Genomic DNA, 22,594 nt, shown 5'->3' on the forward strand with positions numbered 1-22,594 from the left:
AGCTATTCTCAAGATGTTAATGGTCTAACTCCATTCTTTTGTCCGCACAAATAACACACAAAAATTTATTTAAAATCCAAGTGCATAATTCAATTGTCTTTAGTATATTTAAAGGTACAACTAGGTGCAAACTATTTTGTAATTAAGTAAGTATTTATTTAGAGAGTTGTCAATGATTTTCCATGAAACCTTGTTCATTTCCATGCCTACAGTATATACTGCTCTACTGAAAAAAAGTTATGAATCATTCTGTAGACAGAAGTGCCCTTGGTGGTTTAAAAGAAAATTGGAGTAAACATAATGGAGTTACACCATACATGTGTATCATGTAGGTGATTGTAATACTGTAGTCTAGAACAGCCACTCAGACTAAAATGTGCAATAGCTCCACCAACACTGGTCATTCGATCACCCTAGTCAGTGAGAGTTCATCTACTGGATTCATTCTATAGACATACCCGAACTTTGATGTTGAATAACATTGTTGTTATGATTTTTAATATGAATGGACAAGTCCTACGGATTCATGGAAAATATTTATTCCCTGTCAAAATGTGGGTTATGACCAAACTAAATCAATTGAGGGTTTGCTTAAAGTCTCCAGCAAACATGATACTGTACAGAGGACATCTACCTTTCCAAGCTAATGGCAAAATACAGTGTGAATTATGGGAGGTGTACAATTGACAGGAGTAGCTCAGTGATTTGGACTTCAGTTAAATATATAAATTTTAATAATGGCTGTGTGCATTGTTAAAATTTATTAGCATTGCAGGCATTTCTTTGCTACCACCTTTGATTTCATAACTTTTTTCACCCAGGCTTTTTAAGGCCGCACCATTTTTTCACAGCTTGGCTGTTTTTGTGTGGTATATATTTAAAATTGTTAATTTAAAAGTGAAGTAGGGATTTATGCAAAAAAAGTAGTGAAACAAGGAATGAATGATGGTGTTACAGCATAGCTCAGTGGGAAAGTCCCTACTTTGGCACATTGGCTATTATTAGCACATTGGCTATTATTATTTTGTTCAATGCCAAAATAGGGACTTCCCACTAAGCTATGCTGTAACACCATCATTCATTCCTTGTTTCACTACTTTTTTTGCATAAATCCCTACTTCACTTTTAAATTAACAATTTTTAAAGTACTAGTTTGTTTAGTTTTTTTTTTGTTGTAGTACAGTTAGCTACAATGTAACTTGTATTAGTCCACTTGTATTTTCCACATCTGTAGGTATGGGAAAGGCAGATACCATCACTTATATACAGCTCGCCCTTTTGCTCAATGAGAAGTGGAGTTCCTCATATTCTGTGGTGATGGGCAGGCTTCACTGTAGTTTGGAGTTCTCCTTAATTTTATATTGTGCTTGCTTTTTTTTCTTATATAAATAATTATGTCTACCATAACAATGTAACTTGTAACTGTTCTATCATACATGACTGTTGTATTAGAGTTACTGTTGCATTAGAGTATATATCTCGAGTCAGCCAAAGGGTGTGCAGCTAGCTAGACCTGAGGTAATCTTGTTTATTGTTAAGTAATAGCTAGCTAGATTGTTAAGAGGTCGGGCCTCAGTACTCTTTCGCTATTATAGATCTTTATTTGGTAGGCGTTAGGGACCCACCTATTATGCTCAAAATTTTACCTATTATGCTATGCTGCACTGCTCAAAAATTTTACCTATTTTATATGCTCAAAATATTAATTATGCTCAAGCTTTATGCCTCATTTCTTTTGTTTTGCTAATACATTTGCAGTTATGAGTACATAATAAGTGGCTAAATAACATCTTTGCTCTTCAAAATATGCATGTGACAGAGAAATCAATATACTCTAATAGAACAGTCAGCTGCCTGATTGTTCTATTAGAGTTATTGACTGTTCTATTAGAGTATATTGATCTTTTTCTGTGATATGTATTTTGACCATCAAGGATTTTTAGTGTGGCTCAAATATTCTTCCTATTATGCTAGCATTATGCTCAATGCTTTCAGGCACCTATTATGCTCATAATTATACCAGCATAATCGGTGGGTCCCTAGTGGGCGTGGTCATACACCTGTCGTGAACTGGATAGCAATCGTGAAGTGGTGTACCTCTCATAGTAGCACCAGGACTGAAGTGCTTCTGAAATCCAGCTCTGAAATAATTCTATGGCGTATAAATATGCTGCTGAAAGAAAGCGTTGATATGGAAAATTAACACCTCGATATGGTTTGTTGGATGAAAAAGAAGACAAGCAGCCTGATTGAAGATAAAAGAAAAGACAAGGCGCAGAGGACCTACACTTGCCGGAACCCCAAAAGGCATATCCCACTGGTGAGTTTGTTATTGTGGCGTAAAATGGTGACCATACGCTGCTTCGTTTGGCCTCTACCCTTGCGACTGTGGTCAGTGAGGCAGCGAGGCAGTCAGTGAGACTAAAATTCAAGTTTTGGCATTTAAAAAAAAATTCTATATATCCGGTCACCTGTAACTGTTTTGTTATATTTAATGCTGTAGTATGTATTATATGGACTTGTACTATTCCGTAAAGGTGCTTTTGTCATGTAAAATGTTTCTAGGATGATTTTTGAAGGCGGAATTTTGGACGGCATGCAAAAGTTTCATCGCAATCTCTACTTAAATGGTACAGTAGTACCGTTTGATATGAAAACAGCCAAACTGTTAAAAAAGGGTTTGACTCTCAAAAAAAGCCAGGGTGAAAAAAGTTAAGAAATCAAAGGTGGCTGTAATGATGCTAATACCAATCATTTTTAGTGAGCACGCCTTAACATTAAAAATGAATTAGCATCATTGCAGCCATTTCTTGGCCACCATCTTTGATTTCTTAAACTTTTTCACAGTTTGGCTGTTTTGGTATAGATATTACTTCTTTTTGTAATTGCAAATAGTGTTGTGTGATATAATATATTTGTATATCGCCTATCACGATTATTGGATATGTATAAGTGTTATATTTGTACTTTATTGCCATGACTTTATAAAAAAGTACCAATACCATACAATATAGCACTACCTAACCTACTATTAAAGAAAATAAGTCTTGCAGTACTGTCTTATTTTCTAGTAAACTTTGTGTAAAAGTACCACAGCATTATGTGTCATGATAATATCACAATATAAAAAGTCTATTGTTAATCACGATAATATAGAACCATGATGCACGGTATTATCGATACACTGCACATCACTCTAGCTAATTGCAAGATTCCAAAGCCTTGGCCTTGATACTTCCTTTTAACTTTTTTCCCTTTACCACAGGAATCGTCATTTCTATTATGCATTTACGAAGAAATCAAGACGAATTTTTGAAGGTGCGTATATCCCAATGATAGATTTGACTGAAATTACAAATGGGAGGTGCCCTACCCTGAGGAAGTCAGAAATGGTTAATTATTGTTCAACCACTATCAAGCTATGGATGCGTTTTCTTGGCTCCATAAAACAAGTATGATTCCCACCCACACTGGATGTACTTGGCCACACAACACACTTGATATAAGCTTTTCAAAATATTTTTGTAGTACCCTAATAGAGCACACATTTATTCTGAGCTCCTTAATACAACACATATAGAATGTTCTAGAATTTCTACTGATAGATCTAAGAGTTATCATTCTTGTGTACTAACCAGAATGATAATGCATAGTCCATGATGCATGCATTGTACAAACTGTGGTATGCCAAAGTGCACCTGTCAAGTTGAAGCAGCGGAAGAGTGAAAATATCAAGCCTATAGCCTTAGCTGTTATAGAGTTACACTTATCTGAGGCATCACGTAGGCAAGCAGTTAGTCAGTCAGTAGAAAATTCCATTGAATAAAAGATTAAAATTTTGTAGAGATCTATTGGAAGCATTTAGGGTCATACTGAAGACACTTTTAGGCTTGGTTACAAGGCACCACGATGGTATTGGGAAGCTGCTTTTTGTGTGATATTTTTGGCCAGAAAAACCCAAACCTCACATAACTATGTACAGTCGGTACAGACCTCTTCAGAATAAAAAAAAATCCTTTCACAATATCTGCCTCTGTTGCATAAACCCAATACTTCCTCTGAAAATTTCTAGATCTGCCATTGAGTAGACAACAAGGAAAGGAACCATTATACATTTCAAATCATTGTTGTTCAACTATCCCTCTAGGGACCTGCAGTGAGGCAACAAATTAGCCTATGGCACAACGAGTCTGAAACCTGAGCCTGAAAACTGCCGAAAAAATCCCAGACCAGGTGGTGACTTGATTTACAGACAGCTTGAAGTCTAGGCAAGTGCCTGAGGAGCCACACAGCCTGGGATACACTATTTCCTCTGCTACTTAACAATTGTAACTCCTTGCTTTTTCATTAGGGTTTATCATTGTTCAACTATCCCTCTAGGGACCTGCAGGGAGGCAACAAATTAACCTGTGGCACAGGGAGTCAGAAACCTGAATAAAAAAGAAAAAGATTGTCTTTATTATCAGAACATCTAATCACAGTAGAGTAATAGTAATACATAGCTTCCTGCTATGAAAAGTAACTAGAAATCAAGCACAGTCGCAATATTATGAAACATTCTAACAGAGTCACACGTGTTTATGAGCACCACTTTGACACCTTAGATCAAAAGTAAACCAGAGTTAAATTGACACCTTAGATCAAAAGGAAACCACAGAGTTATATTTCACGCTATTGTCTTTGCTGAGGCAGTACAAAGAAGTAATTCCCTTTGATTCTATAATAATAAGGTGTTTTACCATGATTAGTTTACGAGTATCATGGCACTTTTCTTTTGATGTTTGGATACCTTTGTACAAAATTAATGGGGTGAATGTAGGTTTGCCTTTTCACCAATTAGGTATGTACACTCGAGTTGTATTTATCATGGCCACTTGGAATTCGCCGGTTATATATGCTCTAGCCTGCAGCCCTCATACGTATATATATATATATATCAGGAAAATCTCTTGTGGCCATTGTATAGCTATTACATGAACTTTATGCCAGCATTTACATGAATCATAGTACTGTATAGTAGGGACCACAAAGGTTTGGGCATGGCTCATGAAACAAAATGACAAGTGTAACTCAATAATGGCTAAGGATACAGGCTTGATTTTTCACTGTTTGATGTCGCTTCAGCCAGATATGTACCTTTTGGCATACCGCAGTACGTACACTGCATTCTTCATAGACTTACCAGTGTCCTCCTTTGTGTCCCATTCATCTTTGCTGACAGTGAAAGGTGTTGATTTGGTGGTAGCACATGATGGCTTCCCTTCATGATGGAAATTGTCCATGATAATTTTATTTTAGTATCAAGAAATTTGGAATTTATAGCACATTGATAAAAAGCACTGAAACAAGCTGGAGTAGTGCACGATATTAAATCACTGTAAAGCAATAAGAAGTGTTATATCCCTACTGTGCATTTCCATTATGATATCTTGAGCACAGTAGGGATATAGCGTAGGTTGCCAATTATCAGCAGGTACCAATTATTAAGTATAGTGGCTACAAGGTATATGGAGGCTACCCAGTACCACAATGGGCTGTTATACCCTCTAATACATTTCATACAATCATTTTCATTCAGTGATTATTGTTGTTAACCATGGTATTGTGTAGAAAGAGTTTTATATTGGAAACCAGTATGCTTTGTGTCTATCCTGAATATCTCTTGAACAGCTGGCCTCATCTTCGTAAAACTTCTATGTAACAGAGTTATCTGAGGACTGCACCTCCCATAAAAAATTTCACAAAGAACCAACGAGGCATAAAACATACAAAATTACACTTTGTGCCAATAATTGGTCAATCACAGAAGTACAGTTACCAATAATAGGTACCCCATGCCAATAATTGGTGCAAGATAGGCATTGCAATTTTCCTTATAACAAGACATGCACTCAAGTGAGATAACTAAAATTTGGTGTGCTAAGAGATGAAGGACTGCTCTGTTAAATGGTTCAAACATATTTAACTGAATTTTCTATTAACTAACTGCCTGGCTAACCAATACCTCCAGCCAAGTATAACTTGACTATGGTTAAGGCTACAGGCTTGATTTCTTCACTGTTCAGTTTTTCTTCAGCCTGAGGTGTGCCTTTTTGTCAACCGCAGCAGCTGCAATGCACACATCATGGACTTACTTTTATCCTCCTTTGTATCCCATTCTCCACTAACGCATAGGTGGTATCAATGTATCAATGGCTTCAGTGCTTTAATTTCGGTAGTCTAGCTAGAATGATTGAAGAGGCACATCTTTGTTTGGAACACTGTATACAGGTGGAACATAACTGAAACTTACATGGCTTCACAGTTTATGCATGGCTTGCATAAACATGTCATATTGATACTCAGGGCCGCCCAGAGAAATTACGGGGCCCAGGGCAAAGAGTTAAAGTGGGGCCCTTGACCCAAGTTGTAAGGTGAAGACCAAAAGAAAAAAAAAAAGGTCACAACCTGCTGGCAATGACAATAACTACCCATCACCAACCATATCTCCTTATCTATAAGCTTGCTACACTGCTCCTCTGAAGAATACTGTGACTGCTCTATTAGAGTATTTAGATCTGACTGCTCTATTAGAGTATATCGATCTTTTAAACAGGTATTCAGGGGGCCCTTCGTGGGGCCTCCTGGGGCCCCTTTCAGGCTGGGACCCAGGGAAAAATGCCCCAGTTGCCCCCCCCCCCCCCCCGTGGGCGGCCCTGTTGATACTGAATTTTGGTTATGGTAGGACTTCCATTATTCGAACACCTACTGTAAATCAGGAAAAACTCATTGTCAAAAAATATTCGTCACTGGTTGTATCAACGAAAATTAAAACGACAAATTATTTTAACTATAATATGGATAATTTGTGCATAAAAATATTAACGTATAAGTAGTCATTCCGTCAAAAATTTTTCATCAATTATGCAAGCGATGATAATATTGCCATTTGGACTTCCTGCATCTTGTGAGGTCTCCCCAGCCATCATAATTATCAACCTGAAGTCCCATCTAATCATGGGGTATACCTTCTGAAATCACCTTTATACAATACGCACCAAATTTCAAGGCAATTGAGTAAATGGTATGTGTTTATAGTGATTATAATAAAGTATGCAAATTAAACACAATTCCCTGTGTAAGAAAAATGAAAACTTTGGCTGTTCATATCTCAGGAATTTCTGGAATAATTTTATTCAAAATTAATTTGTAGTGTGACTTTCCCAACCTGGTGGACAGCTACAATGTAAAAATAATACTGCAAAGGAACCATGAGCAGTAATAATAGAGATTCTACTAGAATGTTCACCTAACACCTTAGAAAACACCCCCCCCCCCCCCCCCCCCCACACACACAAAAGAACTTTGGAAGTTTATTTGGAAGAAGTATAGATTTATTAGTAAGTGTAGAGTCAAAAGGAACCAATATTAAAAAGAACTGCAACATGCCATTTTGTTCATCTTATTATTTTTTCAATTGGTCACAAGGCAGCAGCTGCAATATTGAGTGGTTGAGTTATACATTTGTAAGGTTCGCACAAACCGTGAATAGTTGATGTACCGTATTTTTCAGGTTGCTTGCGAAATGTGAAAACAAAACACAATCATGTGTACATTTCATGTGAGCATGAGCATTTAAAATAAATTTCTGATGAAAATTCATGCATTTTTCCTATCACATAAAGATTATCTTTCAGTACATCAGGTTTACTGGTGAATTGATAACTACAATCCTTGCTAGCTTAAGATTTTTGTATCATGGGCCACATGTTTGATCACATTTCTGTTCTACATTTTCATAAGCAAAATATGGTACACATGATGAATGTTTTGTTTATTTCTCACACCTTGAGGGCACGTGATGTCTCAAATATATTCGAGTACAAGCCAAGTCTGAAGTTACTGACCATCAACAGAAGGGCCGACTGAGAATAATGTATACCCTTTGCAAACTAAGCAACTCAAATGTGGAGGGATCCAGGGACCGTGTGTTAAAAAGTATGTTGTCTGGAAGTGAAGACTGGTTAGTATTATAAGCTGCATAAACAGCAGTGTGTAGGTTTTAGCTAGTTAGATGCACAAACAGCACCTTTTTATGTTACTGCCCAAGGGTACATTTTGTGTATGCATAATTTTTGTTCAAGCATGGTTCAGGGTAAGCACCTAGGCCTTCCCCAAAGACACGCATGCACTTCAAATCCAAACTCCAAATTCTGCCTACTCCCCTGACATCCAACTTATTTGAAGCTGTTTTGGTTCTAGTAGGCTCAGTACTGTGTAGCATCAAGCAACAAAGGCACCTTTGCTTTATTCATGTTTCGCACAGTTTCTCATATATATAATCCATAATGGATTCATAAAAAGCACTCAAACTAGCATAAAAATAATTTTAAAACATTAAAATACAAAGGACAAAGATCACTGAAAGAAACTAAACAAACAAGAATATCCTGGAACAGAATCTGAATCACACACCATTAATTTTATAACTTGATTCACAAAAACAATTAAACTCCTCCATGCAAAAACAGCTTGGCTGTGAAAAAGGACATGTCCATGAAAGTAAAAGTAACTGGCAACCAAAAGAGCTGATATCTAGAGCAGCCAAAAATGAATGGCAATGTAACCAACTGTACTAACAAAGTTTTAATATTGGAGCCTTATCATTGACTCATGTTCTACACTGCATTCCCAATAAATTCCTTTAATTACTATAGGCTAACAATTTGGCTGCCTTTTTTGATAGTCAGTGCAGAGAAGATGGCAGCCAAATGAGTAGCCTATTGTAGTTAAAAGGAATTAGGAATGCAGCAAGACCAAATGTAGAACATGAGCCAATGATAAGGGTCCAATATTAAAATTTTGCTTATTACAGTTACGTAGTTATATCACCATTCATTCTTGGCTACTTCAGATATCAGCTCTTTAGGTTGCCAGCTATCTTTACATTTGATGGATGTGCCCATTTTGCAGCCAAGCTGTTTTCACATGGAGAATTACACTTACTCAAAACAGTAACAATAGCACTATTTGATGATGTCCGACCAGCTTCATTGGACACTACACACCTGTACTGTTGTGACTCTTGTAAGTTCCTTACAAAAAGTCTCCTGTTATTACTATAACTAATATCACTCCATTGTCTTCCATTAATATTCCTAGTCTGCCATTGATATGTAATTGATCCTCTACCAGTTCCCTCACAATTCAGAGTAACACTCATACTAACAGTTGTCAACTGACTGGTGGGGTGAGTTATGATAGTGGGAGGACCTGTGGACACTTGTGTCATCATGTCTTACCTGTTAGGACAATACTCACCATACACATTCACAGTAGCACTGTTAGAGATATCAGATCCAGCCTCATTGCTCACATTACACCTGTACATGTACTTTCCAATAGTCAGTGTTGTATCAGTAGTATATGATGTTGTGTTATCATTACTAACTGTAGTCCAACTACTACCAGAACTTCTTCTCTCCCAGGAATATACTAGTGTCCCTAGACCACTAGCTCTGCACATGAGAGTGATGTTTCTTCCCATTGGTACATCACCACCTGTTGGGTGATCTGTGATCTCTGGAGGGCCTGTAAAATATTATTTGTACTACTGTGAACCTAAGAATGCAGGGAGTGAAATCTTGCTAATACAGAAAGTGGGAATCTTGAAACTAAAACTGTAGAAGATAATTTCATACCCAATAGTGACTTAATCCCCATCAATGAGTAGTAGGCTAGGCATGTATGAAAAGAGACATAACAGCTGGGATATGGAATCTTCTCTATGTTCAACCTATACTTAAACATTTACTTCTCGCCAGCAAAGGGATTTATCTGCAAATGCTATCCCACATGATTAATCTCCAAGTACTTAATATACAGTACACATTACCATATATAGTCAGGGTAGCAGTGTTAGACATCACTGATAATGATCTACTCCTCACAGCACACACATAACTACCATCATCACTACTCCTCACACTAGTAATTGTTAGTATACTAGTGTCACCAGTTGATGTTGATTGTCTTGTAACATCTCTACCATCACTAGTCCATGAGAATGTCATATCAGATGATACTGATGATGTACATGTTAAACTGACTGATGAACCAACTGGGACTAGTCTGTCTTGAGGATGAGTAGTGATTTCTGAGAGAAGCATTTCTCTAACATTATCATAATTGATCAATAAACTTACTCAAAACAGTAACAGTAGCAACATTTGATCTTGTCCTACCAGCTTCATTGGACACTACACACCTGTACCGTTGTGACTCTTGTAAGTTACTCACAACAAGTCTCCTGTTATTATTATTACTAATATCATACCATTGTCCTCCATTAATATTTCTAGTCTGCCATTGATATGTAATTGATCCTCTACCAGTTCCCTCACAATTCAGAGAAACACTCATACTAACAGTTGTCAACTGACTGGTGGGGTGAGTTGTGATAGTAGGAGGACCTGTGGACACAAACAGATCAAATAGTGTGTCATGCAGCCAAGTACAGCCAGTGTGGGTGTGGCAGACAAGTGTGTATTTACAAGAACTAAGACAAGATCTGCAACTCAATAGTATCTAAATGAAAACTAATCATTTTTGCTTTGGAAACTCCCTTGGGTAGGGTACCTCCATTTTTAATTTGAGCCAAATCTGCCCAGCCATCACAAAGATACATCCTTTCAACATTTGTCTTTGTATTTCTTCTACTGTAATTCTTCTATTTCTTTTTGCACACTTTAGAAATATTATAATAACTCATGTATACTTTGGTTGATGCACTTCAAAATTGGACAGTGCTAAGAGCATATTATAGTATATTTATTGTCCAATTTTTGTACAGATTGAGACATATGTTAGCATGTTGCGCAGCCAAGAAAGTCGGCACGTCACACAGTGCATAGATATTGACAGGAAAAAAAAGAAAATGCAATTTCCATGCCTGCATAGCTCCATTGTCCCTTCTCCAAAGCACACCATTTTCACACTAATGATGTTTGCCATGTGGGATAGCAAATTTGATTAAAACTATTTGTGAGATATGGGTGGCCAAAGTTCCAATTTTTTTCTACGTTTTTTTCTTTATAAGGGGTCTATGGGGGCCAAGATTATTCTTTTCGCACACTTTTGTTATAAAACACAAACAGTTACCTTGAAATTTAGTAAAGATAAAGAGCGTATAAAGTGAATTTACATACTAAGTTTGCAATGTATCTTAATATCCACGATACTATGAATATTTATTCATGGATCAAACTCTTCTGTCATGGCTACAGGGTAAACCACTTGTGGGAATAACTTGAAATTTATAGACTATATAGCCATCACAGCGGTGACTTTTAGAGCCAAAAAAGCAAAAACTAAAATTTATAACTGTAAATTGCAGGGTTGAGACAAGCCAAAAACTCACCAGCATTCAAACCTGGGACCTCCATACTGATCGAACAAGCAAATCCTTAACTGCTATCACAGTTCTTCACCTCACTACTTTATGAATGAGAATTCTGGCTAAAATTTACTTAATAGTAAAAATTAATTTCATAGATCTACCATTGGAAATTCTAGAACATTGATTTGTGCATTCTATTAGAATTCTGCAAAAATGTGTACTCTATTAGAGTACTGCAATTTGCTAATTTTTCATACAAAATTTTCATGTAAAAATATTTTTGTGTGATTTAGTGAATGACTGCTCTATTAGAGTAGTTTGATCTTATGTAAAAAATTTCATGTAAGACATTTTTGTACAAGTTTTGCATAACAAAATATTTTACAATGGAAAAAAAGCAAATTATGGTATTGCAATATCATTTACTAAAGTCTAATAAAACATACAATACAGTACAAAATTTTAATCACCATTGTGTTTTTAGATGAGTAGAAATGTGGGTAAAAACAAACCCTGGCTTTAGGGGGGATTATAGAGTGTAAAAAGAATAAAATCCATCCAAAAAAACAACCAAGCTGTGAAAAAGGGTGTGGTTTTAAAAACCTAAGTGGAAAAGTTTGAAAGCTCAGTTACATATATATGTTTTATAAAATATTTAACAGTCTTGCAGAAATTCCATACCATTGATATACTTTACCATCAACAATAACACCAACAAGATAACATTACCGCTACAAACTGATTCAACTGTCCTGTCAAAAAAACCAGGGGCAGAGAACAGTACTCAAAAGTGGGGGGGGGGGGGAAGTCATGTCGGTTGGCTGTAAGTTACGAAATGTTTTAAAGTAATTAACTGTACCTTAGTGTGCTTTGCACTCTAGCATGCAAAGCACGTCAACACTAAAGAGTCTGGAGGCATTCCCCCACAGGAAAATTCTGAGATTTGGATGTTTTGAGATTGAATCTAAGAGCATTTTCAGTGGAACATGTGTACTTGAATAGGATACTGCTATGCAATTACTATCATTGAGAAACTGTACAACTAGATACATCAGTAAATGAAGGCATTTCAGACAGACTCATGCTGTTGATTGTATACATGTGCCGCAGTGAAGACATATAGCAGGGCAAACTTATAATGATTCCACTGAATGTTCTATTAGAGTAGTTAGGTGACTGCTCTATTAGAGTACATTGATCTCATGCACTCCCAGTACTGATTCATGCAGTGTTCCATGTTTGCATAACCTTTAGCACAAATCCCAGTAAATAAAGGCAAAGTAAGTTGGCTAATGACTGAAGTAGTTGCTTTACTTTGGCAACTGGACATTGGAAAAAGTGAGGGAGCACTGCCCCTCCACTTGTACAAGGTGGGGTAGTTGCCCCCTCTGCCCCCCTATTTCTCCGCTCCTGAAAAAAACCCTTTCAAATATTCCTTTGTCCCAAATGCAATCCCCACATGGAGCAAAATTACCCAGCACCGTGATTGACTGTAACTCATTAGATAATTTTAAGTGTATAATTTAGATAATTACTTTGCTAGCACAATAATTGTATGATCTTGTCATATTGTACATCTGTGTATAAATTTTGCTGAGCAAAGCTTCACAGTAATGATAAATAATAATAATAATAATCTAAAGTGGTGGCCAAGAAATGGCTGCAATGATGTTAATGCAAATAAATTTAATAATGACTGCACATTATTAATTTAATTTTATCAAGACACACGGCAGTGTGTCGTGCGGCCAAGAAAGCCAGCGACCACACTGTGAGTATATTAACAGGAAGAAAGAAAACATCTCTTTTATGCGTGTATAGCTCCATGGCCCCTTCCCCAAAGCACACCATTTTTGCATTATAGCTGTTCCCCAGGTAGGGTACGCCACACAGAAAAATTTGATTAAATTCACAACAGCCATTTGCGAGATATGGGCATTAAAAATTTCGCTTTAATTTCTTCGTTTTTTTCTTCTTATGCTATACGGAGGCTACGGGGGTTTGATTTCTTTGCACACCTTGCAATCATTGCTATAAAATGTAAACATGTAACTCGATTGCCTCGATCTTTGGCACAAATTAAGAGGATGTAACGGTGGATTCACGTACCAAGTTTGTTGTGAATCTGAGGAATATTCAAGGAGTTATGAGCATTTATTCACGTAAAAAAATATAAAACTTCTGTCACGGCCACAGGGTAAACCGAGTATAGAAATGACTTGAAATTGGTGTGTAGATAGGCTGATCATCATGGCAGTGCCTTTTGATAGTTTGAATAGTAATAGTGTTACAGTGACAAAGTTATAAAGCAAAAACCAAGCAAGTGTAAAATCAGGGATCAAGATACTCTAATAGAGCAGTCACCATGGGGTAAAAAAGTGTGCAAAAATGTCGGGGAAAAAAATTTACCAGAGTTCAAACCATGGACCTCCATACCTAACACCTGCATCCTTAACCACTGAACCATTGCTACCTTGGCTGATCACCTCACTTAATTTCTGCTTTATAAATGAAATTTCTAGTTGAAATCTGCTTATAATCAAACGCTTGTAATTTCATAGATCTACCAATAGAAGCACTAGATTGTTCTAGAACATTCTATGTATGTTCTATTAGAAGTCCTCAAAAATGTACACTCTATTAGAGTATTACAATAATATTATCAAATATTGAACTAAATCATGCAATGAAATACATTTATAAGTCTGTCTTCAATAATCACCATTGTATCTACATAGAAAAGAAGAAATGTGAGTAAAAACAAACCTCAAAGTCAGCCATAGGATGGTTTTGGAGCCTTATAAAGTACAAAAAGAAGTGAAATCCACACAAAACAGCCAAGCTGTGAAAAAATGGTGCAGCCTTAAAAAGCTTGGGTGAAAAAAGTTGTGAAATCAAAGGTGGTGGCCAAGAAATGGCTGCAGTGATGTTAATGCTAATAAAATTTTAATAATGGCTGTGTGCAGTGTTAAAATTTTATTAGCATTAACATTTTTTGGCCGCCACCTTTGATTTCACAACTTTTTTCACCCAAGCTTTTTAAGGCCGCATCATTTTTCACAGCTTGGCTGTTTTTGTGTGGATTAGTATTAGCATGATTGCAGCTATTTCTTGGTTACCACATTAATATACTAACATGAATGCAGCCATTTCTTGGCTGCCACCTTTGATTTCACAACTTTTTCACCCTGTAGGGACCTACCTATTATGCTTTTATTTTACCTATTATGCTATGCTGCACTGCTCAAAATTTTTGCCTATTATGCTCAAATTATGCTCAATATTTATGCCTCAGTTCCCATGTTATAAATTTACATTTTATAGGCAAACAATAAGTGGCTAAAGCATAGACTATAAATCCTTGCTTGTCAAAATGCATATCACAGAAAAGATCGACATGCTCTAATAGAACAGTCAGCTACCTGATTGTTCTATTAGAGTTACTGACTGTTCTATCAGAGTACATAGATTTTTGTGATATGTATTTTGACAGCAAGGATTATGGTATTGCACAAGTATTCTGCTTATTATGCTAGCATTATGCTCAATGCTTTAGGTATCTATAATGGCGCCAGCATACTAGGTGGGTCCCTATTACCTAAGCTTTTGAAAGCTGCACTCTGTTTTAACAGCTTGGCTGTTTTAGTGTGGATCTGATCAAGACACACGATAGTGTGTCATGTGGCCAAGTACAGCCAGTGCAGGATTGCAACAGACAAGTGTGTATTTTACAGGAACCAAGAAAACACTATTTTTAAACATCCATAGCTTGATAGTGCCTTACCAGAAATTAACCATTTTTGCTGTGGAAATGCCCTCAGGGTGGGGCACCTCCTGTTTTAAATTTGAACTGAATCTGCCAAACCATCATTGAGATATGCGCTTGCAAAGGTCGTCTTAGTTTCTTTGAATTTTCTTCATCTTCATATTTTCTTATTGCTCTGTAATGATATATCTAATCCAAAACAGCCAAGCTGTAAAAAAAGAGTGCGGCCCTCAAAAAGGCTATGGTGAAAAAAGATGTGAAATCAAAGGTGGTGGCCAAGAAATAGCTGTGATGGTAGGTTAATAGTAAAAATTTTAATAACGACAATTTAGGTGAATTTTTGTGCCTCATGGTCTTGGCACAAAATTCACCTGAACTGTCGTTATTAAAATTTTTACCATTAACCGACCATCACAGCCATTTCTTGGCCGCCACCTTGGATTTCACATCTTTTTTCACTATAGCCTTTTTGGGGGCCGCAATCTTTTTTTACAGCTTGGCTGTTTTGGATTAGATTTCACTTCTTTTTGTATTTATATACCCCAAAGCCGGCCTATGGCCAGCTTTGAGGATTGTTTAATATATATTTTTTTCTTTACCACAGGAAGAAGAAAAGATGAAACAGATGTTGAATACTTTAAATATTTCTGATTTCATCAGTAAATGTACATTTTATATAACGTCAAAATTTTAATACATGTAAAATTTTCATGTCGAAATTTCCTGGTTTACGGTATGTGCCAGTTCAATCATAAAAGTGTTCAGAAAGTAAATTTGTTTGGATAAATAAAGCCCATTCATTTATATACAGAGTTCTGTTCAACTACTCTAATAGAAATAGAACATTCAATTAATATTAATTACTTGACTAACCTTTGACGTGTCCAGGGAGGTGCAGTACTGGTCGCTCTTCGCCACCGACCAACTGTTGTTGGTAGTGGTGGTTTTGGTATGTGTACCTGGTCCCGGTTGCTGGGTTTGATTTAAAGAATTTTCTGTCCTCAGATTTCTTTTTGGGATCAATTGCCTACCGGGTCTTATATTTTTATTTTCCAGATGTGCTGATACTTGGGCAGGGAAGGACTTTGGTGCCCAGAGGCATTCTACGCACCAAAGGCCTTCCTTTAAGCCATGATTGGGTCTGAATACTAAAACAACCATCCTAGAGACCAGGTACTATCACATTCCCTCTATCAGGAATGGAGATGCTGCGAATGCAGCTAGAGCTTTTAAAAAGCTCTGTTTTTTCAGAATGGCGAGACCAGCATTGGCACTGGGCGGCCGAATGCTGATCTGGATTCTGAGAAGTGTGGAAGAGGCAGCATTTGCTAAGAAGCAGTGTGCTACACTCCTCGCAACGAGGAGCTGACACTGACCAGCTGTGGCAGAGCTGCGTGCCAAGACTCCTGTTGGGGGAGGTGGCATTGACTCATGGTCACATGCCAGGCACTCCCGTTCTTGTATCACATCTGTTGGGGGAGGTGACATTGACTCATGAAAGTCGCATGCCAGGCGCTCCCTTGCTTGAATTACATCTGTTGGGGGAGGTGACATTGACCCATGGGAGTCACATGCCAGGCACTCCCTGCCTGCAGTGAGCAAAGGAGTGCATCGTGTGTGTCAGTAGCTGTAACAACAAACAGAAAATACAGTATGCAATATTGGCTAATAACTGCAACAGCTTTGGCATGGCAGAGCTGTGGAAGTTCTGGTATTGGTCCATGATACAGTCTCCTGCCAGGCACTCCCTTGCGTTTGGCATCGCTGCTTGGTAATGGCCCATGATAGTCTCCAGGCTATACTACCACTTAGCATTGGCAGTATAATAGGTTCACCTGCAGGGAGCTAATAAGTACATCAATGCACAAGTATGATAGCATCATGTGATGACAATACAACAGAGGCACAGTACTGGCTAGTCGTATCACCACCAGTGTGCCTGCTCGAAGGAGTGCTACCACTGAAGCGATTAATAGAGGGTGGAGTGCAATGTATATGTATATATGTGTGTGTGCTATACCCTGTATGTGGGTCGACCACGTACATTTTTATTGGAATTTATTGTTGTAGGCATGACGTTGCTGTGAAAACTGGTATTTGTGCATAAGAGGGATGGGATGGGAGGGTAACACTTGTCTAACAACTAACGCCACGTGCTACTGCGCATGTGCTAGGATTCTTATTAGTGCGTCGTTATTCTTATTAATGTCTCGTGTCTAAGAGTGAATGCTCGAGGCCGCCATCAAGTTCAACATTAACTTTGTTTAAAGGTATTTTTAAACTACATTTAATATTAATTACTTGACTAACCTTTGACGTGTCCAGGGAGGTGCAGTACTGGTCGCTCTTCGCCACCGACCAACTGTTGTTGGTAGTGGTGGTTTTGGTATGTGTACCTGGTCCCGGTTGCTGGGTTTGATTTAAAGAATTTTCTGTCCTCAGATTTCTTTTTGGGATCAATTGCCTACCGGGTCTTATATTTTTATTTTCCAGATGTGCTGATACTTGGGCAGGGAAGGACTTTGGTGCCCAGAGGCATTCTACGCACCAAAGGCCTTCCTTTAAGCCATAGAAAGGTGAGCCCCCCCCCCCCCCCCCCCCACCAGGCACACAGGTGGGTGGGGGGAGAGACCTTCCACCCAAGTATCTAGATTATGTGTTTTGGAGATACCGGCTGTTTGGGAACAGCGCTTATGGCAGGTGTGCATGCCAACAAATTGTGTAGGTCAACCGTTATAGCGTGAAGCCACTTTGCGGTAGTGTCAAGACAAGCACGGTAGCAACATGAAGTGACTGTACAACACTATCAATATGACATATGCAGTACTATTAGACAGTCCTTAGTACATATAATACACCAATTACATGCTGAGGTTGTCAAAAAGGAGTCAGTGATGACCAGCTACGATGATCTTGGACATATTTGCTACCTCACTGGGAGGAGGTCTGATATACCTTTTAAATGCGTTGCTTTTCCAGCGGCCAAGAATTTGTATGTGAGAGTCTGGCAGTTTGGCTAGAGACGCAGATGTTGCTGCCCCAATCCGAAGGCTATGTGTGTTATAGTGGCGCTTATCGAGTTTAAGGCTGACCATCAGGGACTGGAGGCCTGCACGAAACATGGCTCCCGTCCAGCCATTTCCTTCTTCAGTGATGAAGAGTGGGCCTGGTTGTTCACTCCTTCTGCCGAGGTATGAAATCATTGCTTTTATAGGACATACCAAGCTATCTGTGGCACCCATGTGCACCTTGACACCCTGCCTGAATGGGTCTGTTTTGGATTCTTTGAGGGACAGTTGCAGGAGACGGGGTTTCTTCCTGTTGTCAACTGCAATATCCTTGAGAGATAGGTGTCGTGATGGATCATAGGAGCCTTCTGTAGGAATTGTAAACTCGCTGACTCTTAAGAACCCAAAAAGGCAAGACAACACATAGCCCAGAGTGTGGTATTATAATAAGAAGGAGGTTTCTTTGATAGGAGGGCTTTTATGTTATAGAGCATCTGGATGGTAATCGGCAGTCGGGGTTTTCCTGAGTGCATGCCTGCTTGGCGCTTTTTGATTCCCCTTAAGATGAGATGGAGCCTAGGAGTGATTTGGCGGTTGAAGTGGTTATGAAGCCCCTTGCATACATGCATGTATCTAACTGCTGATAGATACACCTTGATAGTTCCCTGCGAGATGTTGGAGGTAGCTAGGTGCGATATGAACAGAGTTAGGGTGCACTCGGATGTTGAGATCGGGTGAATCCTTGCCATTTTGCAGAAGTTAACATATCGTCTTCGTCCAGCCGTGTAGGTGTTTCTGCTGGATTTGGCCAGTCCATGATGTAGTAGCTTTTGGGCTTTGTTCAGTAGCTTGTTGAGGTGAGTACTCCCTGGTAGGTCTACAAATGGAATTTAAGTATGTATGTGTGGCCTTGTTTGCAAGTGTCTATTGGGATTTTGTAACAAGAATGGCAAATGAATTATCAGCTAAGTTAATCATACAGCAATTACAATGAACAGCATAAATTACATTGAACAACAAGTGTGTGGTCAATTATGTTGTAGCATTGTTTTATGTGAGCTCATTAAGTATGTGATTTTTTATTTCTTGCAGGTGGAGACCCTTGCAGTCTATTGATGGTTCGCTTGAAGTGACGAAGAAAGGAGGGAGAAGTCCAGTCTTGTCTCCGGGGTGATATGAGCTTCAACAGTGACATTGGGATTGATGCAGGGGAGCGGTAGGTGTGAGGATGCAGCTTTAAGAATTCTGTTGATCTGTTTCTGGATAACTGGTCTGCGGCAGTGTTCGACGTGCCTGGAATATGGCAAGCTGAGATCTTTATATCAAAATGAGCTGAGAAGAACCAGAGACAGCGTAAGAGGTGCATGACCATTATTTCCTTTGAGGATCCTTTGGTAATGGAGTCAACAACACTGCTGTTGTCAGAGTGGAATTCCACTCTGCTGCCTGATAGTAGTGGTCCCCAAATAGTGCAGCTTAAAACAATTGGTGCTAACTCCTTCGCCATTATGTCGATTTGTGCCCAGTCTTTTGACCATGCTAGTTGCAGCCACTGAGATCCAAATACTGCTCCACAGCCCCAGGACCCTGATGCGTCTGAGGCAATTATATAGTCTGGAGTGGAGCCGTTGATAAAACTGAGCCCGTTCCAATGTGTGATGAAGAGGTGCCACCACCTAAGATCTGAGCGGAAGCCGCTTGTGAGACACGTAAAGTGAGATAATTTTTTGAGGCGAGCTGCTAGTCTGTACATTCTGGACACAAAGGTCCTTCCTGGTGTTACCACCTTGGTGGCATGCTGCAGCAAGCCTACCAGGGGTAAGATATCTCTTTTTGTTGCTTTTCTGCGAGATAGCCAAGCTGAAACTTGGTTCCAGATTCTTGAGAGTTTTTCATCAGGTAGGTGGGCCAGCATGAGTTGAGTATTCAGAGAGATTCCCAAAACGGTTAGAGATTGGGAAGGGCCTTCAACCTTCTCTAGGGCAAGAGGTATTCCTAACAAGGAGCAAGTATCTTTAATCCTCTGAAGATTACTAGCACACAAAGGGGAATCCTGTGGGCCAATAGTAAGGAAATCATCCAGATAGTGCAGGACTGGTGTCACCATCTGTTGCTCCAGGACCCAAGACAGTAGGTCGGCCAGAACGTTGAACAACTTGGGGGCAGACCTAAGCCCGAAGGGTAGGCAAGTATCAACAAAGATCTGCTTCCTCCATCTCATAGACAAAAGGTGGCGATCGGCTGGGTGAACTGGAAGGAGGCGGAATGCACTTTTGATGTCAATTTTGGCTAGCAGTGCTCCACGGCCTGTGCACTTAATTTGGTCAATAGCTGAGTCCACTGTGATGTACTTCAGCGAACACAGTTCCTTAGGGATCCCTGCATTGATGCTGCCACTGGTCGGATGGGAGAGGTCAACAATCAGCCTCCACTTGTTTGGTTGGTGGTGCTTGGGGATGACCCCAAACCTGCTAACATGTGCTTGTGGGACCGAAGACTTTTGGAATGGGCCAGCAACACGGCCAAGTGCAATCTCTTCGGTTAGGTAGTTCTCTACTGTGTCAGGGTGTTGAAGAGCACAACTCAGGTTTTGCTTGGCAGATTTCAATGGAGTTGATTGCTCTTTGAAGCCAATGCGAAAGCCCTCTGTGATACCGGAAATAAAAAAGTTGACCAATGGTCTGTTAGGGTGATCTACCAGCAATTTTTTCCAGTTGCTTGCATCTAGTGGTGTGTTGACTGCCCTGGCCGCAGGTGGTACTTTGACATCAGATAGCTGGTGGCTCAGGTGATTGGTCCAAGATGAGATCCAGTCACTGTAGTTACAACGCAAGTCCTTAGTGTGCACACCAATAATATGTTGTTCCGACACCACTGTGAGGGGATAAGGTGTCGATAATTAGACTGTCAGCATTGTGCATACTTATCACCACACATAATATTGCATAATATTATATTGACTAAATAGTGTTATTGCACAACAAATCATATGGAAAGAAAAGAAACTACTATCAGTATTGGCCTAAAGTCAGTTAACAAAGAAAAAGGAAAAAAACAACAAATCAATCAAGTCAAGATTGGTTGTGCTGCCTGTCCTTCTGCCTATATGGACACTGGGAGGCCTTGTGATTCTTGTCTTGGGCTCTGGGATTATGAACACATCGGTAGCAAATATGCTTGAAGCGGCAGGGCGACCGAGAGCATCCATTAGGATTTTCGTTCCAGTCCAGGCAAATTGGTTGGTATTGATATTGGCGTTGTGACCGTTGGGAAGGGTTTGAAGCATAGGGGGTGGAGCCTGCCTGCTGACGACTCTGAATAGCCCTTTCTGGGAAAGTCATATTCCAGAGTGTAACATCTATAACAGACCATAGAGCATTCCGAGAGGCCGATGCTTTTAGGCGAAAGCGACGATCATAAATAACCCACTTGCCTTCACGACAGTCCATTGATGCCCCAATTATTAGGCTCTGGTATCCTAGGAGGTCAGCAATCCTCTTGGGTTTATGGCGGGAAATAATTGCCATATATACTGCAAAGCACTGGATCCAATCAATTATATCTGTCACTGTAGGAAGTCGCTTGCATGATGCGACCTGCCCTTCATTAACGTTGAGGTCAGCTGAGTCCAGGTGGCTTGGCAGAAGTTCTGCCATCTCAACAAACAATCCATCCTCCACGCGCTTCATCAGTCTGGATGGGATGGGAGGGAGGCCATTACTTATTAACACTGGTGGGCGTGACTTCTCTGAAGGGGATGTCTCATCCGAATCATGGCTGTTAATGCTAAGGAGATCATCGGAATCTGGATGGACTTCCAACTGCCGGATATGAGGGAGTTCACAGCCATCAGTGGACTCGTCTGCAGAACAGGACACAAAAGACAATGAGAAGGGTGGGGTGGGGATTGAATAACGTCTGATTTTTTAACATTATATGGCCCGCATTAAGTAAACATAGTAAGAGGCTTAGGCATGGTATTATGAGATACCCCTTGAACGAGGCTAGAGCATGGTGCATATTACAATTAGAAGGCCTTTTTTTTTTTTTTTTGGAGGAACAGTAAGAGGCTTAGGCATGGTGTAATAAGGATGGCTATTAACTGAAGGCTAGAACATGGTGCGGGCTACATAAAGTATGGTGTACATATAAAGCATAGGCTTGTGCATGGTGCGCCTTACAAGAAGCTTTTACATGGTGCGCGTTATACAGAAGGCTTTGCATAGTGCACTTTATTATTTTGTAAAACGAAACATTACACGGACATAACACGCACTACTACATAACTTACCAAAATCCTCGTGGTCGGCGTCTCCTTCGTTGGAACTGTCGTCCGTCTCAGGAGTAGGCGTCGTGCGAGTAACGTGACGACGGGTTGATTGGCTAGGCTGGTCTGTGTTCTTCTGCTTGTGACGACTTGCTCTCTTCTGGCGTGTAGAGGAA

General features: G+C 39.3%; 1 protein-coding gene across 1 annotated transcript in view; it reads right to left on the reverse strand.

The window, feature by feature from the left end:
* LOC136259674 (uncharacterized) overlaps positions 1 to 22,594 on the reverse strand; it is a 144,433-nt gene that overhangs the window by 84,984 nt on the left and 36,855 nt on the right. Inside the window, exons 6-9 of the mRNA XM_066053176.1 lie at positions 10,185 to 10,451; positions 9,875 to 10,135; positions 9,301 to 9,570; positions 8,986 to 9,252 (exon numbers count right to left, since the gene is read on the reverse strand). Coding sequence (XP_065909248.1) covers positions 8,986 to 9,252; positions 9,301 to 9,570; positions 9,875 to 10,135; positions 10,185 to 10,451 — 1,065 coding nt within the window. The remainder of the gene's footprint in view (positions 1 to 8,985; positions 9,253 to 9,300; positions 9,571 to 9,874; positions 10,136 to 10,184; positions 10,452 to 22,594) is intronic.

Source organism: Dysidea avara, chromosome 7, assembly GCF_963678975.1.
Source record: "Dysidea avara chromosome 7, odDysAvar1.4, whole genome shotgun sequence".
In the NCBI taxonomy this organism is placed as follows: domain Eukaryota; kingdom Metazoa; phylum Porifera; class Demospongiae; order Dictyoceratida; family Dysideidae; genus Dysidea; species Dysidea avara.